This window comes from Ranitomeya imitator, chromosome 6 (assembly GCF_032444005.1).
Source record: "Ranitomeya imitator isolate aRanImi1 chromosome 6, aRanImi1.pri, whole genome shotgun sequence".
Classification (NCBI taxonomy): Eukaryota; Metazoa; Chordata; class Amphibia; order Anura; family Dendrobatidae; genus Ranitomeya; species Ranitomeya imitator.
Window position 1 is genome coordinate 442946582 of NC_091287.1, and position 18972 is coordinate 442965553.

General features: G+C 43.3%; 1 protein-coding gene across 2 annotated transcripts in view; it reads left to right on the top strand.

Annotated features, from left to right (window-relative positions):
• NKAIN3 (sodium/potassium transporting ATPase interacting 3) overlaps positions 1–3787 on the top strand; it is a 996279-nt gene extending 992492 nt beyond the window's left edge. The window contains exon 5 of one of the 2 annotated variants that reach the window (XM_069731401.1): positions 3137–3787. In XM_069731401.1, the coding sequence (XP_069587502.1) occupies positions 3137–3325 (189 nt within the window). In that variant the 3' untranslated portion in view covers positions 3326–3787. The remainder of the gene's footprint in view (positions 1–3136) is intronic. The other variant, XM_069731402.1, reaches the window with a different exon arrangement.
• The last annotated feature ends 15185 nt before the right edge of the window (positions 3788–18972 follow it).

The window sequence follows — 18972 nt, forward strand, 5'->3', positions numbered from 1 at the left end:
GTGAGGAGTGGCCCAATAAATAAAGCCTTTTGCTCCCCCTAGTGGCCGGAGTGTGAAGTGTAATGTGTGCTGGTGATACCTGGTCAGTAGAATTCCTTCAGTGCCATCAGAAATACCATCACTCCCCTTAGTGGCAGAGTGTTATACTGCAACGACCAGATCTCTGGGGTGCTGCATATACAGCTGTGAGCCTATATTAATAACCTGGGAAGCTCCATGGGTATTACCCACTTCCCAGGCTATAAACATCTGCCCTCAGTAGCTGGCTTTCCCTCTGCTGGTTTTGAAAATTGCGCGGGAGTCCACGTAAAAAAAATATATATCAGGGGAAGATACTATTAAAGCATTACCTTAGGATGCCTCACTGTCTTGTAAACGCACACACACCCACACACACAGGGTGTGTGTGCGTTTACAGGACAGTGAGGCACCCTAAGGATATTTTTTTATTCCTCAGTCACTCTTTCAGCACATTGCACTTTGTGATTCTGCAGCTTTGCACAGCTCTCGGGGATTTCCCTATGCACATGTGAGGATTCCTCCCTGAATCTATTTCCACACTTAAGCACTTTATATTAATTGCTGCAAATTTGCACGGCTTTTTTGTGTGACCTCCACCCATTGCTATATACATTGTTTATATATTGCTTTTGTATATTTTTTTATTTTTTATATTTGTTATATATATTTTTTTAAACTTTTTTTCTGGCACAATGACACAAGAATTTCAGGGAATTGCCTATATTCCTTAAAGGGGAATCATTACCTTGCACATGCCCATTGGTGGCACTTATATGAATTGTGTTTATGGGTTTACTTTTATTATACATACTGTCCTGATTCGCACAACAGTATGTTTTATTTTAAAAATTATTTTTTTCTGTATTGCTACTATTAGTTAATATATTATTTTATAATCCAGTTTCGTCTCCCTGGTGCATCCATAATACTGGTGTCTGGGTTTGTTTCAAAAGGCTGTCCAGTCTGGTTGTGGAAAGTCAAAATACCATCTAAAACCCGTTCATATTTCAGGCCTTTTGATTGATCCATAATACAAAAATCTGGGTAGTTTGGGAAATAATAATGGAAATAGTCATAGAAATATAATTTCCTGTATTGTCCTCTGCCATTAGAAACAATAGGACATTGTCCATGAAGATCTATAGCACATGTGCTTACATTTTTAAAGGGGTTGTCCACTACTAGGACAACCCCTCCTGGATCTGAATGTTTGCCCCTGTGAAAATAAAAACACTTACATTCACCTCCGGTGTCGGCAAACATTCTGATCCAGAAGGGGTTGTCCTAGGAGAGGAAAATCCCTTTAATGTCACCTGCTTTGGAGCAATAAGGAAAAAAATTGTTTCAAAGGTTAATATCTCATTTAAATGGAAACTGTTATATTAAATAATCAGTGTGATCTCCTAGCAGCATGGTTTAGAGACAGATTAGCTGAGAAGGTTGATACTTGTTAATTGATTAATCTAGTGGGAAAATATCCAGTAAATCCTATAACCAATTAATTTAAGTTGCCAACTAATGATTTTGGAGTTCTGTCGCAGTCTTACTCACTGATTAACAGCTGTCTATCAAACAGGAAATTCTATCAATCACTGATAGGACCGCCCACTGGACTCTCAAACTGGACTGTCAGACTGAGCAGGTTACATGATCTGCTGAATCTATGTCCGCAAACATATGTATATAGCTCTGGCAAAAATTAAGAGACCACCACATCAAAACCCTGTTATGGGCAGCCCAATCTCCAGACCTGAACCCCATTGAAAACCTCTGGAATGTAATCAAGAGGAAGATGGATAGTCACAAGCCATCAAACAAAGAAGCACTTAAATTTTGCACCAGCAAATTAAAGTGTTTTTATCAGAACCACAGACTGCAACAAGAAATGCACACATCACTGGAATTACGGTCTCTTCCCCTACATTATTCTGCTCTTAGATGGTGTAGCAAAAATTTGGTGACAGATTCCCTTTAATTGAGGTTTACAAATACTAGTTTACTAGTTGGCCTGTGCAAAATTTTCGCACAATGGTTGTCAGGGGCGCAGGCAATTTCAGGAAAATCAAGCTGGTCAAATGTTAATGTATTTAATGAGATGATGAACACAGAGAGGTATTTATATATGTAAATTGGTAATACAATAAATTGGTTTGATAAATAACTTGCGGTTGTGCTGCCACCTGCAGGTTATTGTTTTTTTTCTGCAGGTTTCTGAAAATGAATGTTTAAACTGTATTTATTGATCAAATTGTGAATGTGCGGTTTGTTTGTGTCTTTTCTTGCTGAAGGGGGCAAGTTTACCTTTCAAATGGTGTATTATTTGTGTGTGTGGGGCAAAGTAATCACCGAAAAAGCAGTGCATGTTTACAAATGTGTTTGCATATGTGACTCACCTGCAGTGAAGTGCGCAATCCTCGAATTTGCCTGAAATAGGCTGGGCAAGCACTTCGGCAAGCTAGAAAGACCCCAAGGCAAATGCCATCTGCAGGTAATTTGACCTTTGAAATGGTGTGTCATTTGTGTATGTTGGTGGAGTATAAACGGAGCAAGTGTGCAATTGAATAGGCAGTGCATGTTTACAAATGTGTTTGCATATGTGACTCACCTGCAGTGAAGTGTGCAATCCTCCAATGTGCCTGAAATCAGCTGGGCAAGGGGTTCGGCAAGCTGGAAAGCCCCCAAGGCAAATGTTAGGATTTGTTTGTGATGTCTGCAAGCAGTTTTGTGGTAGTGTGCTTTGGGGTAGTGTGGTGCCACCTGCAGGTAATTTTTCCTTACTGCGGGTTTATGAAAATTAATGTTTAAACTGTATTTTGTGATCACATCGTGGATGTGTGGTTTGTTTGGCTATTTTTTTGCTGAAGGGGGCAAGTTTACCTTTCAAATGGTGTATCATTTGTGTGTGTGGGTGCAGTATGAACGGAGATACAAAGTGTTCACCGAAAAAGAGTGTTTAGAAATAATATATGAGGATAGTATTTAGACCTTTTGGGGGCTTTCTGGCATAACTCAATGATTGTGATAGCACAACGAAGCAGATTAGCTGATAAATTAGCACTTGTTAGGTCCCATACTAAGTTATGTGTCTAACATTCATACTGTTTTTCTCTGTTAGGTCGGCACAAGTGACATGGAAAGGAATCTTCAAGTTTCTGCAATATTACCGTACAAACCAAGGAAAAAAAATGTACCATGGAAGAACAGTCACCGATTTTTCTTTGTGAATGGGAACATTACATTCAGAAGAGTGACTTCTGAAAAGGCAACAATACAAGGCCGCACTCTCTTTCTAAGTGATGCTTAGGATTTCTAGCATTATTTCAGTTACCCGGACACTTGGACACACTTGTACAATTTCTCTTTATTCTTTGTAGCATGAAACCAATGGATCTGTTGAAAAGTGATGTTTTCAGTATGGACGGTGGGTATTTTTTGCATTTCTACTTCCACAAATATACAGGTAATGTGATACATAGAGAGTGTACGAAACTGGTTGTTTTTTTTATTTTATGTGATGGAAGACACAAGCTTTCCGAATGTAATATACATACAAATACTAATAATAATAATAATAATAATAATAATAATAAAAAAGAAAAAAAATCAAGTGTACTGTAAAACTACACGGAATACAAGTACAGTTATCTGTATGCTGAGTAAAGTGGTGCATTTTATTTCTTACACAGGTTTACATGTTTTTAATACGCTATCATTCGAGATCTGTGACAAATGACATAGTTGTAAATAATAAAATGAATAGAAACGGCTTTCTTGTATTTAATTTAAAAAATAAATTATTTGCAAATATGATTAATGGGTTTAAAAGGTTTTGCCTTAAAGGGATTATGTCACCTGGTTTTTTTTACCCCATCTAGTGCACTATGATGTAGGGGCAGAGACCCTGATTCCAGTTATGTCACATAGTGGGCTGCTTGCTGTCATTTTGATAAAATCACTGTTCAATCTGCTGCAGGTCTAGCAGTTCTCTCTGAATGCTGAGCTCTGTATAACCCCAACCCCACCACTGTTTGACAGTTTTCTGCCCCTGAACAGTGTACATATGCAGAAAGCTGTCAATCAGTAGTGGAGGCTGGGTAATATAGAACTCATGAATATGTAGGACTACATGGTGACAGGTTTACTAGTCCTCTAATGATAATCTCCTCCTGATAAAACTGTTTTTTTTTTTCAAAACTATATTAAGCAGCCCAGTAAGTGACACATCACTGGAATCAGGGTCTCTGTCTCAATATCATTCTGCTTTCAGATTAGGTGGCAAAACCTGGTGACAGATTCTCTTTAATTGCTGTTGCTATTTTTTACCTTATGTGTGTGCTTTATTGAAGGTCTTGATAATAAGGTTATAATAGTGTCTCTAGGACGAGATGAAGTACAGCACCTCCTGCAAAGACAAAAGAGGGAATGGAGAGCTGCTTACAAAGACCTATCTATTTTATTTATACTATTATATACTACATTTTATCAGCAGTACAATAAAGCTTTCATCTGTTTTTAAATTCTTTGCCAAATTTAAAAAAAACTGACGGTCACATCCAAACATAGACTAAGTGTGAACAGGTGCTGAACCTAGAGTCACCAACTCGTATACACTGAAACAAAAAAGGATGTAAGAGCATGTAAATATGAAATATGAAAATTGAATTGCATTACTGCATTAGAAATATGAAAAATTGAGAAAGCTTAGCGCATAAATTGGCCAATTCATGTGTACCTGGAAGCCACGTTAAGGCGTTTCTCGTTTCCAGGACCTAACAATGCCTTTCCTCTCTTAGAATAAAGTCTTCATCTGTATGTGAACATGAATCCTCTCTTAGACTAAAATCTCTCTCTCTGTGGAGGGGTAGTGGTCCTGCTGGGATTAAAAACACCTGTGACTAAAAGGCAGAGTGCTCAGTCAGAAGGCTAATGAATACAAACCTCAAAAAACTGACCGTCACATCCAAACATAAACTAAGTATAAACAGGTGCTGAACCTAGAGTCACCAATAGGGTTGAGCGAAACGGGTCGGCCACTTTCAGAAGTCGCCGACTTTTGGCAAAGTCGGGTTACATGAAACCCGACCCGACCCCTGTGTGGGGTCGGCCATGAAGTCGGCGATCTTCTGAATGTGGTATCGGAATTCCGATCCCGATTTCCGATATGTTTGCAATGTCGGAAATCGGTATCGGAATCCATATTTAATGTAAAATAAAGAATTAAAATAAAAAATATCGCTATACTTACCCTCTGACGCGCCCTGGTACTAACCGGGAACCTTCCTTCCTTCAAATCAGCGCTTCCAGGACCTTGCGGTGACGTCGCGGTGACGTCGCGGCTTGTGATTGGTCGCGCGAGCGGTCACATGGGCGGCCGCGCGACCAATCACAAGCCGCGACGTCACCGCGACGTCACGCAAGGTCCTGCAAGCGCTGATTCGAAGGAAGGAAGGCTGCCGGAAAGAAGCAGGGCGCGTCCGAGGGTGAGTATATACCTAATAGGAATATACTCACCCTCGGACGCGCCCTGCTTCTTTCCGGCAGCCTTCCTTCCTAAGAATCAGCGCTTGCAGGACCTTGCGTGACGTCGCGGCTTGTTATTGGTCGCGCGAGCGGTCACATGGGCGGCCGTGCGACCAATCACAAGCCGCGACGTCACCGCAAGGTCCTGGAAGCGCTGATTCGAAGGAAGGAAGGTTCCCGGTTAATACCAGGGCGCGTCAGAGGGTAAGTATAGCAATATTTTTTATTTTAATTCTTTATTTTACACTTAAATATGGATCCCAGGGCCTGAAGGAGAGTTTCCGCTCCTTCAGACCCTGGGAACCATTGGAAACCCAATGCACTGCATTGGGTTTCGAGTTTCGGCCGACCCCGACCCCGACTTTTTTATAGGATCGGCCGATTTCACTCGACCCGACTTTCGAAAAAGTCGGGTTTCGTGAAACCCGACCCGATCCTATAAAAGTAAAGGTCGCTCAACCCTAGTCACCAACTCATATACACTCAAACAAAAAAGGCGGCACTCTGTAGTGCCATAGCATGCAAATATGAACTCTGCCCCAATCTGTACAGCAAAACTGATAAGTACACTGTACAAAACAAGATATGTCAGTGTATTGTGGGTGTGCTAATGGACAATTTATAAAATGGAATACATTAGTATGTTTTAGACTAGGGTCACACAAGTATTCTCTCATCTGAGAGAATTGGGTCAGTTAGAAAACTCACACTCTGATCAAACTCTGATCACTGTGATTAAAGTGTGATCTGATTCTCTCGGATAAGGGGAAGATGAAGAAAAAAAATTCCCCATCTTCTCCATTATGTTAGTCCATGGAAATCGGACGGCACTCAGATGTCATCCGAGTGCATTGCATGTTTTCCACACACTCATTGACTTACTTGGCCGAATACAATCCAAAACTCAGACCATGCTGCGACTTCTGACATGTGCACAGCCACATAGACTAATATTGATCCAAGTGTGACCGATAATATGGTTGTCTGTATAAGCCGTTAACCCCTTAACCCCCAAGGGTGGTTTGCACGTTAATGACCAAGCCAATTTTTACAATTCTGACCACTGTCCCTTTATGAGGTTATAACTCTGGAACGCTTCAACGGATCCTGATAATTCTGACAATGTTTTCTCGTGATATATTGTACTTTATGACAGTGCTAAAATTTCCTTGACATTACTTGTGTTTATTTGTGAAAAAAACGGAAATTTGGTGAAAATTTTGAATATTTCGCAATTTTCAAAATTTTAATTTTCATGCCCTTTAATCACAGAGATATGTCACACAAAATACTTAATAAGTAACATTTCCCACATGTCATAGTAACATAGTAACATAGTTAGTAATGCCGAAAAAAGACATTTGTCCATCCAGTTCAGCCTATATTCCATCATAATAAATCCCCAGATCTACGTCCTTCTACAGAACCTAATAATTGTATGATACAATATTGTTCTGCTCCAGGAAGACATCCAGGCCTCTCTTGAACCCCTCGACTGAGTTCGCCATCACCAACTCCTCAGGCAAGCAATTCCAGATTCTCACTGCCCTAACAGTAAAGAATCCTCTTCTTTGTTGGTGGAAAAACCTTCTCTCCTCCAGACGCAAAGAATGCCCCCTTGTGCCCGTCACCTTCCTTGGTATAAACAGATCCTCAGCGAGATATTTGTATTGTCCCCTTATATACTTATACATGGTTATTAGATCGCCCCTCAGTCGTCTTTTTTCTAGACTAAATAATCCTAATTTCGCTAATCTATCTGGGTATTGTAGATCTCCCATCCCCTTTATTAATTTTGTTGCCCTCCTTTGTACTCTCTCTAGTTCCATTATATCCTTCCTGAGCACCGGTGCCCAAAACTGGACACAGTACTCCATGTGCGGTCTAACTAGGGATTTGTACAGAGGCAGTATAATGGTCTCATCATGTGTATCCAGACCTCTTTTAATGCACCCCATGATCCTGTTTGCCTTGGCAGCTGCTGCCTGGCACTGGCTGCTCCAGGAAAGTTTATCATTAACTAGGATCCCCAAGTCCTTCTCCCTGTCAGATTTACCCAGTGGTTTCCCGTTCAGTGTGTAATGGTGATATTGATTCCTTCTTCCCATGTGTATAACCTTACATTTATCATTGTTAAACCTCATCTGCCACCTTTCAGCCCAAGTTTCCAACTTATCCAGATCCATCTGTAGCAGAATACTATCTTCTCTTGTATTAACTGCTTTACATAGTTTTGTATCATTTGCAAATATCGATATTTTACTGTGTAAACCTTCTACCAGATCATTAATGAATATGTTGAAGAGAACAGGTCCCAATACTGACCCCTGCGGTACCCCACTGGTCACAGCGACCCAGTTAGAGACTATACCATTTATAACCACCCTCTGCTTTCTATCACTAAGCCAGTTACTAACCCATTTACACACATTTTCCCCCAGACCAAGCATTCTCATTTTGTGTACCAACCTCTTGTGCGGCACGGTATCAAACGCTTTGGAAAAATCGAGATATACCACGTCCAATGACTCACCGTGGTCCAGCCTATAGCTTACCTCTTCATAAAAACTGATTAGATTGGTTTGACAGGAGCGATTTCTCATAAACCCATGCTGATATGGAGTTAAACAGTTATTCTCATTGAGATAATCCAGAATAACATCCCTCAGAAACCCTTCAAATATTTTACCAACAATAGAGGTTAGACTTACTGGCCTATAATTTCCAGGTTCACTTTTAGAGCCCTTTTTGAATATTGGCACCACATTTGCTATGCGCCAATCCTGCGGAACAGACCCTGTCGCTATAGAGTCCCTAAATATAAGAAATAATGGTTTATCTATTACATTATTTTTACTAACTATGTTACTATGAACAATATTGTATCATACAATTAGGTTCTGTAGAAGGACGTAGATCTGGGGATTTATTATGATGGAATATAGGCTGAACTGGATGGACAAATGTCTTTTTTCGGCCTTACTAACTATGTTATGTTACTATGTTACTATTACTTAGTTCTCTTAGTACTCGTGGGTGTATGCCATCCGGACCTGGAGATTTATCTATTTTAATCTTATTTAGCCGGTTTCGCACCTCTTCTTGGGTTAGACCCTTAATATAGGGTTTTCATTGTTTCTTGGGATTTCACCTAGCATTTCATTTTCCACCGTGAATACCATGGAGAAGAAGGTGTTTAATATGTTAGCTTTTTCCTCGTCATCTACAACCATTCTTTCCTCACTATTTTTTAAGGGGCCTACATTTTCAGTTTTTATTCTTTTACTATTGATATAGTTGAAGAACAGTTTGGGATTAGTTTTACTCTCTTTAGCAATGTGCTTCTCTGTTTCCTTTTTGGCAGCTTTAATTAGTTTTTTAGATAAAATATATTTTTCTCCCTATAGTTTTTTAGAGCTTCAATGGTGCCATCCTGCTTTAGTAGTGCAAATGCTTTCTTTTTACTGTTAATTGCCTGTCTTACTTCTTTGTTTAGCCACATTGGGTTTTTCCTATTTCTAGTCCTTTTATTCCCACAAGGTATAAACCGCTTACAGTGCCTATTTAGGATGTTCTTAAACATTTTCCATTTATTATCTGTATTCTTATTTCTGAGGATATTGTCCCAGTCTACCAGATTAAGGGCATCTCTAAGCTGGTTAAACTTTGCCTTCCTAAAGTTCAGTGTTTTTGTTACTCCTTGACAAGTCCCCCTAGTGAAAGACAGGTGAAACTGTACAATATTGTGGTCGCTATTTCCTAGATGCCCGACCACCTGCAGATTTGTTATTCTGTAAGTCTATTAGATAGTATTAGGTCTAAAAGTGCTACTCCTCTGGTTGGATTCTGCACCAATTGTGAAAGATAATTTTTCCTGGTTATTAGCAGAAACCTGTTGCCTTTATGGGTTTCACAGGTTTCTGTTTCCCAGTTAATCTCCGGGTAGTTATAGTCCCCCATAACCAGGACCTCATTATGGGTTGCAGCTTCATCTATCTGCTTTAGAAGTAGACTTTCCATGGTTTCTGTTATATTTGGGGGTTTGTAACAGACCCCAATGAGAATTTTGTTACCATTTTTCCCTCCATGAATTTCGACCCATATGGACTCGACATCCTCATTCCCTTCGCTAATATCCTCCCTTAAAGTGGACTTTAGACAAGACTTTACATAGAGACAAACCCCTCCTCCTCTCCGATTTTTACGATCCTTTCTAAACAGACTGTAACCCTGTAAGTTAACTGCCCAGTCATAGCTTTCATCTAACCATGTCTCGGTTATTCCCACTATGTCAAAGTTACCTGAAGATATTTCTGCTTCTAGTTCTTCCATCTTGTTTGTCAGGCTTCTGGCGTTTGCGAGCATGCAGTTTAGAGGATTTTGTTTTGTTCCAATCTCCTCGCTGTGGATTGTTTTAGAAATGTTCTTACCTCCCTTCTGAGTATGTTTTCCTGGGTCTTCTTTGTTCCAGTCTAATGTTTTTCTTCCCATCCCCTCTTCTTCTAGTTTAACGCCCTCCTGATGAGTGTAGTGAGTCTTCTGGCGAATGTGTGTTTCCCAGGTTTGTTGAGGTGCAGTCCGTCTCTGGCGAGGACTCTGTGGCACCCCTAGGGGTATTTGCCACAAAAACAGTTACTGACACTAAATACAAATACTAAAATAGCAAGACTGCACTACCACCTCCGGCCAGAAGGGGGAGCTCCAGAGACTCCCCTTGATCCATTCTGGTCTGAGAGAAGAACTGGCAGTTGGGCTAAGGAGCTGAAAGTGAGAGGTCATACAGCTGAATTTCTAACAGCCCTATGACGGTTTCCAGGCCCAAATCACCGGCCTGAGGAGAAAAGGGACAGAGAAAAAGGACATTGTGAGAACCGGGTAGCATTAATCACTACCCAGAACAGGCGCAAAGACGGATACCGGATCCGTGGCTGTATTCATTACATATAATACAGCAACCGGAAAAGCTTCACTAGGGCCGGACGCAGCAACAGACACAGAGTTCAGCGGTACTCCTGAAGGGGGTAAGCAGATAAAAGGACTCGGGTTGCCCGTCGAACCAGGACCCGGCGGGGACAGATTGGGCCGGCAGCCAGTTCACATACAGCAGCAGGGCCACACAGAAACTGCGTACAATAAGAGGCGAAGACCCCGGCAGGGTCAAAGTAACTCAGAGTTCCCATACAGACTCTGGTGACAGGACTGGTTGTAAATCCCTTTATGTTGAAGTAAACTGGTTAAATGTTTCAGTGCCTCAGTCTTTCATTTGGACAATAGCCATCTATCTAGGATCGGGATCATCACCGCTGGGAGAACCTGCTGCTGATCAAGTAAGTGTCTGTTCCCTCACGATACCCTTACACTGTGCATTGCCTGAGGCCACAGCACCGGGTCAAGCCACCCGTGACATACCCCTCAAGAGACAGACCCCATTGGTCCGGTGCTGGGTACCCCTGTCTCCTGGGCGTCACAATTGGCGTCACGAACAGGATACAGCCAGCCCGTATACCGGGTATTGTGTGCCGTGATTGGAGCCCAAAACTGTGAAAACTTGGATGAAAAATCTTGAAAATTGACTTTATTAAAGAAAATTCCATTTCCCATTAAAAACTATTGAAAGTGACTTTTCCCCATTGGTTATAATGGAGTAAAGATGGCCACCATCACCTCATAACCGTTAGGCACGAGGCTGTTAATTGAGCTACGCCATTACCTGAGCCTCAGTCAGAATCCGCCATTACAGAGCGCGGTGGGTGGGAGCAGCAGGGGGCGTGTCATTGTGGGTGGCACCAAGCTGAGCGCTCTGACGTCAGAGCAAGGGGAAACCAATCCTGCTGCATAGCGGAACGAATCTACACTATCCCGACGGAAGCGGAGGACCGGAAGGGTCCGGATTAACTAAGGGGGCACAGTATGTCGCAGCACGGAGACGTCGCAGCACCCGGCGACGCTAATGCAGCTGAAAGACAGAGTGTCAATAGAGAGTCCGGCAGCGCAGCGGTGCAAGGAGTGGCGCCCATCATGCCGGTGCTGATGCCATATACCCCGGGTGGCCCATGGCTTCCAATGTATGAAGGTGAGCCTAATACCCTTGACGATTTCAGAGAAAAGATGCTGGCCCATTTTGACATGTTCCCTGTGGGTGAAGTTCAGCGTGTTAGTCTCCTGATGATGCAGTTAAGTGGCCATGCTAAGCGAGAAGTCACAGCATGGGCAGCTGATCTAAAAGACACTGTTGAACGCATATTTGCTGGATTAAAAGCTACATTTGAAACCACTGCCAGCAGCAAAGCTAAAATACGATTCTTTAATTGCAAACAAAAAGCTAATGAGGGCGTGAGAGACTTTGCCTTAAACCTGCAGGAAGCCCTTAAATCACTTACACTGGCTGAACCCATTTTTAACACCGGAGCGGATAAACTGCTAAGAGATCAATTTATTGAGGGACTCTACACCCCTTCTCACCGGGGGCATGTGAGCATGCTTGTTTTTAAGAACCCTGAATTGACATTTGCCCAATTAAAGGAGAGCGCTATACGTCTCCAGCTGGCAGAGGCACCTTGGGATCAGGATCCTGAGCAACCCATGGCAGAGGCACCTCAACAACAGGGAGTGCCAGTGACATCAGCTATCTATGTCCGGGGCCATTGCTAAGCCCCTGGGGTCCAGTACTAATGAGGCTCTTCAACAAAAGCTTGACTCTTTAACTGATGTTGTTGCTTCAATGGCTAAAACCATGCAGGAGATGAGGGGACCCAAGATGGAGTTGGCAAACCGTAGAGAGGATGTTCCATGGATGAGACCCTGGAAATACCCGACATGGAGAGGACGACCCCGCGACCGCTACCAACCGGATGGACAGCCCATTTGCCGACGTTGCCAGCAGCCAGGCCACTTTGCACGAGATTGTGATTTAAACGGGAATCCCCTGGGAATGCGGGCCGCTTCACAGGAATGAACTTTCAAGGCCCAACACCCTGGCACGACAGGTACATCGGAGGACGACCCATTATCCCTATCGTGCTGGACGGAATTCCCCTCAACGCTTTGCTGGACACAGGTTCCCAGATTTCATCTATACCGTATATCCTTTATAAGAGGTACTGGGCTGATGCAGATATTGATAAAGGGCCCTCTGATGTTGAACTAGATATATGGGCCAGTAATGGTAAGTTGGTACCGAAACTAGGATTCAGGGAGATGACCATAAAGATTGGTAAAGTAGAATTGAAGAAACAGGGTATAATTGTTGTTGATGTTGACCGGCGGAACTGTGAACCAACTGTATTGATGGGAATGAATGTGTTAGAGAACTGCTTTGCCGAAGTTATTTCTGTCTTACAGCAAATTGCTGAAACTGCCCAATCCTACCAGCAGAGAGTTCTCCGGAGGGAAATAAAAGTATTGATGTTAAGGCAACAGGTAGAAGTTGCAGGTGGAGAAATCGGCAGTGTGAGGGTAAGTGATCCAACGTCTATTGTAATCCCACCAAAAACAGAAATGCTGGTATGGTGTAGAGCAGCCATTGGTACTAAGGGACGAGATTATCAAGCCTTAATAGAACCAGTGTACACCGACAGCAGGCCCACTATACTCACAGCACGAGGGGTAGTCGAGGTACACCGGGGACGAGTGGCGGTACGACTTTTGAACTGTGGAGAGGAAGAGGTCACTTTGCCAAGGTATGCTACAGTGGCAAAGCTATATACTGTTGACAACAATGCCATCACAACCATTGAGCCCTTAGAACCAACCTGTCAGGTGGAAGTCAACGGCTCAGATGGAGAATTGGAGGATTGGTGCCAACAGCTACACGTGGGCATAAATTCAACACCTACCCATCAAAAACAAGGGGTGTATAGGCTAGTGACGGAATATGAACAAGTCTTCAGTAAACACCCATTGGACTTCGGACGGATAGAAGGGGTAGAACACACAATCCCCACCGGTGACCATCCCCCAATAAAAGAAAGATATAGACCCATACCGCCCGCTCACTATCAGTGTGCAAAAGATATGCTGAGGGAGATGAAACAGGCCGGGGTAATAAGAGACAGCTGTAGCCCCTGGGCGGCCCCTCTAGTGATTGTCAAAAAAAAGGACGGAACCATGAGAATGTGCGTAGACTACCGGCGGATTAATAACATCACCCATAAAGACGCCTACCCCTTGCCTAGGATAGAAGAGTCCTTGACTGCTTTGAAATCTGCTAATTATTTTTCCACCTTAGACTTAACAAGCGGGTATTGGCAAGTCCCTGTGGCTGAGAGAGATAAGGAAAAGACGGCATTCACCACACCAATGGGTCTATGTGAATTTAATCGCATGCCATTCGGACTCTGCAACGCATCCGGTACCTTCCAGCGGCTGATGGAATGCTGCCTCGGACACAAGAACTTCGAGACCGTCCTCCTGTACCTAGATGATGTGATCGTCTACTCAAAGACTTACGAACAACACTTAAAAGACCTGGCAGAAGTGTTCGAAGCCTTATCCAGGTATGGCATGAAAATCAAGCCATCCAAATGTCACCTTCTTAAGCCAAAGGTACAGTACCTGGGACACATCGTGAGTTCGGAGGGAGTAGCACCGGATCCCGAGAAAATAAGCGCCATAAGTGATTGGCCAAGACCTACCAACGCAAAAGAAGTGAGGCAATTCCTGGGATTGGTGGGTTACTATCGCAGATTTATAAAAGGATTTACCAAGTTGGCAGCACCCTTGCAAGACGCCTTGGTAGGGCAGACGAAGAAATCTTCAAACCGAAACCCTCCTTTTCAGTGGAACGATGAAAGGGAAGACTCCTTTGAACACCTAAAGAAGGCACTAACCGGAGAAGAGGTTCTGGCCTACCCAGATTACCATCAACCTTTCATCCTCTACACCGATGCCAGTAATGTGGGACTAGGAGCGGTGCTGTCACAAAAGCAAGAAGGTCGGGAGAAAGTCATCGCCTTTGCAAGTAGAAAGCTCCGGCCAACTGAAAGAAATTCAGAAAATTACAGCTCCTTCAAATTGGAACTACTGGCAGTAGTTTGGGCTGTGACTGAACGTTTCAAACACTATCTGGCCGCTGCAGAATTTATTGTCTATACTGACAATAATCCGTTGACCCATCTGGACACAGCCAAATTAGGTGCGTTAGAACAGCGATGGATAGCCCGGTTATCTAATTACAACTTCATAATCAAGTATCGAGCAGGTCGCAAGAATGGAAATGCCGATGCCCTATCCCGGATGCCACACTTGAGAGATGTAGAAGAAGAAACGGGGGAGCTTGAAGAAATTGAACTACCAGCCTTCCATCATCCCAAGGCAAAACATCATCAGTCAAGTACCTATCAGAAACAACAAGAGGTGAATTTTAATCCGTTAGCACACCATAGATGGGCTGACACCCAAGACAGCAATCCGGCTGTGAAGTTGGTGAAGGAACTGTTAACTGAGCAAAGTGCATATCCCGATGAGGATGCCCCAGAAGAGACGCATCAACTCTGGAAAGAGAGAGGCAAAATGTTCCTGTATCAAGGGAAGCTCTGTAGAAGGTACACCAATCCAAAAACACATGAATTGGTTTGGCAGATTATCGTGCCTAAACAAGATGTCAAGATGGTCCTCGAAGCTTACCATAATGGTGCTGGTCACTTCGGTTGGAAAAAGTTAGAAGTACTTCTAAGAGAAAGATTTTATTGGGTCGGGAAGAGAAAATCAATCGAACAGTGGTGCAGAAATTGTGGCCCGTGCAACCTCAGAAGAAACGATCAAAAGAACCAAAAAGCACCACTGCAGCCCATAATCACCAAACAACCACTTGAACTTGTAGCCATGGACCACATGAAGTTGACACCAAGCCGGTCCGGCTATGTCTATGCCTTGACCATCGTGGACCATTATTCACGCTTCTTGGTAGTAGTACCCGTAAAAGATCTGACAGCAAAAACAGCAGCCAAAGCGTTCCAAACATACTTTTGTAGACCCCATGGATATCCGGAACAGGTTCTCACCGACCAAGGTACAGCCTTTGAATCAGAGATCTTCAGAGAATTCTGTAATATGTATGGTTGCAAAAAGATCCGGACGACGGCCTATCATCCACAAACAAACGGCTTATGCGAGAAGATGAACCATATTGTAATAGAACTACTAAAGACTTTACCTGAGACAGAAAGGAATCAATGGCCAGAGAAATTGCCTGACTTGGTGGATCTGTATAATCATGTCCCGGTGAGCTCCACCAATTGCACCCCAGCTTATGCGTGCAAGACCCGGCCAATTACCAATCGATCTAGAAATGGGAATTCTGAAACCAGACGCAGAAGTTCAAGACTCCAATTGGGATATCATACGGCAAAAGCAGTATCGCCAAGTGCAAGAGAGTGTGGAAAGAAGCCTTCAACAAACTAGAGAAAGACAAGAGCGAACTTTCAACCAGAATGCTCTAGCGACCCCATTAAGACCGGGTGCCCAAGTGCTCAAGAGAAATCGTCGAACCAATAAACTAGACAATCAGTGGGAAGCCGTACCCTACACAGTTTTACCAACAAGAATGGATAATCCTAAAATGTGCCTCATTAGCAAAAACGGGGGCTTAACATCTGTACTAGTGTCAAGAGACAATCTTAAATTATGTCCAGAAGCATTGAAAGAGCCAGAAGTTGTCCAGCCAGAACCAGAAGTTATTCAACCCATACAGGTTCAACCAGTAAAGGAAAAAGAAGAGGAAATGTATCACACCTGTATAGGAGACTTTCCCAAAACCCTACTAACATACCATGGTGCAGTAGTGGTTCCCATGGTGGCCTTTTACCCAACACCGAACCCAATACCAGAAGTCCCAAGACAGGAAGAGGCTGACCCCGTACTACGGGAGGTTCCAGGTCAGGAAGAACAGATTCCTGATCAGAGTAATCCCATTCACGGTGGACTTGCCAATTCCATAGTCGTGGAATTATCTTTAGCAGAGCGGGCAGATACTACATCCGCAGTAGACAGTAGTACACCACATGAAGAGACACCGCTATTACGTAGATCACAGCGTAGTACCCAGGGTTAATTACCGGCCAGGTATGCAGATTACCAACTATAAAACTATAGTCATTGTTATCATTCTGCAACGTTTAAGCCCAGTACCTACAGAGACTTGTCTGTATGAATTTATTGCATATTCTTGAACTTTTTATCAGCCCGGAGGCACTAAATCAAAGCTCCGGAAAGACTGCTTTTTGAACTTTGCTTTTTGCTCTTTTTGAACTTTCTTTAGACTTTATATTGGTAACTCCGTTGGAAAAATGGAACTAAATTCTTGGACACAAAGTGCAGTGCCTTTCCTAGTACCTTCAAGGATAGAACTGTATTAATGGACGCTATTTGAAGTGACTTTTTACAGAACTCTATTTTTGTTTCCTTGAGTGGTTTTTGTAACTTTTCATTTTTAAGACTCTGTACATATTAATTGTTATTTCAAAATGTTATCGTCCCACAGTCCCGGAGTACTGTTCTTAACTAAGGGGGAATGTGGCACCCCTAGGGGTATTTGCCACAAAAACAGTTACTGACACTAAATACAAATACTAAAATAGCAAGACTGCACTACCACCTCCGGCCAGAAGGGGGAGCTCCAGAGACTCCCCTTGATCCATTCTGGTCTGAGAGAAGAACTGGCAGTTGGGCTAAGGAGCTGAAAGTGAGAAGTCATACAGCTGAATTTCTAACAGCCCTATGACGGTTTCCAGGCCCAAATCACCGGCCTGAGGAGAAAAGGGACAGAGAAAAAGGACATTGTGAGAACCGGGTAGCATTAATCACTACCCAGAACAGGCGCAAAGACGGATACCGGATCCGTGGCTGTATTCATTACATATAATACAGCAACCGGAAAAACGTGAGGTGATATCAGCTTCACTAGGGCCGGACGCAGCAACAGACACAGAGTTCAGCGGTACTCCTGAAGGGGGTAAGCAGATAAAAGGACTCGGGTTGCCCGTCGAACCAGGACCCGGAGGGGACAGATTGGGCCGGCAGCCAGTTCACATACAGCAGCAGGGCCACACAGAAACTGCGTACAATAAGAGGCGAAGACCCCAGCAGGGTCAAAGTAACTCAGAGTTCCCATACAGACTCCGGTGACAGGACTGGTTGTAAATCCCTTTATGTTGAAGTAAACTGGTTAAATGTTTCAGTGCCTCAGTCTTTCATTTGGACAATAGCCATCTATCTAGGATCGGGATCATCACCGCTGGGAGAACCTGCTGCTGATCAAGTAAGTGTCTGTTCCCTCACGATACCCTTACACTGTGCATTGCCTGAGGCCACAGCACCGGGTCAAGCCACCCGTGACATACCCCTCAAGAGACAGACCCCATTGGTCCGGTGCTGGGTACCCCGGTCTCCTGGGCGTCACAAGTCCATCGTACAAGTAATTCACACCGTGGTCCAGGAATCCGAATTCTTGTTATCTGCACCATCGTCTTAGCCAGTTGTTCGCATCAAGGATCCTGTTCCATCTCCTGGTGCCATGCCCGTCTACTGGAAGTATAGAAGAAAAAACTACCTGTGTATCCAGTTCCTTTACTTTCTTCCCCAACTCTTCAAAGTCCTTGCAGATTGTCGGTAGGTCCTTCCTTGCCGTGTCATTGGTGCCAACATGTATCAGAAGAAATGGGTGGACGTCCTTGGAGCTGAAGAGCTTTGGTATCCTATCGGTCACATCCTTGACCATCGCACCTGGAAGGCAGCATACTTCTCTTGCGGTTATGTCCGGTCTGCAGATGGCTGCTTCTGTGCCTCTCAGTAGTGAGTCTCCCACCACCACCACTCTTCGTTGCTTCTTGGCTGTACTTTTTGCGGTCACTTGTTGCTGTGTGCCCTTTTCATTTTTGCTTGCTGGTATTGCTTCATCCTTAGGTGTGCCATCTTCATCCTCTACAAAGATTTGATGTCGGTTCTTCAGTTGTGTGGTTGGTGATTTCTCCATGGTCTTCTTGCTTCTTTTGGTCACATGCTTCCACTCATCTGCTTTTGAAGGTTCTCTGACACTTTTTTCACCTTCTGTGACCAGTAGAGATGTCCCACAGGTCAACTTTACATCAGCACAATTTTGGAACCCAAATTTTTTTTTGTTAAGGAGGTATAAGGGTTAAAAGTTGAACAGCAATTCCTCATTTTTACACCATTTTTTTAGGGACCACATCACATTTGAAGTCACTTTGAGGGGCCTATATGATAGAAAATACCCAAGTGTGACACCATTCTAAAAACTGCACTCCTCAAGGTGCTCAAAACCACATTCAAGAAGTTTATTAACCCTTCAGATGTTTCACAGGAATTTTTGGAATGTTTAAAAAAAAATGAACATTTAACTTTTTTCACAAAAAATATATTTCAGATCTAATTTGTTTTATTTTACAAGGGTAACAGGAGAACTTGGACCACAAA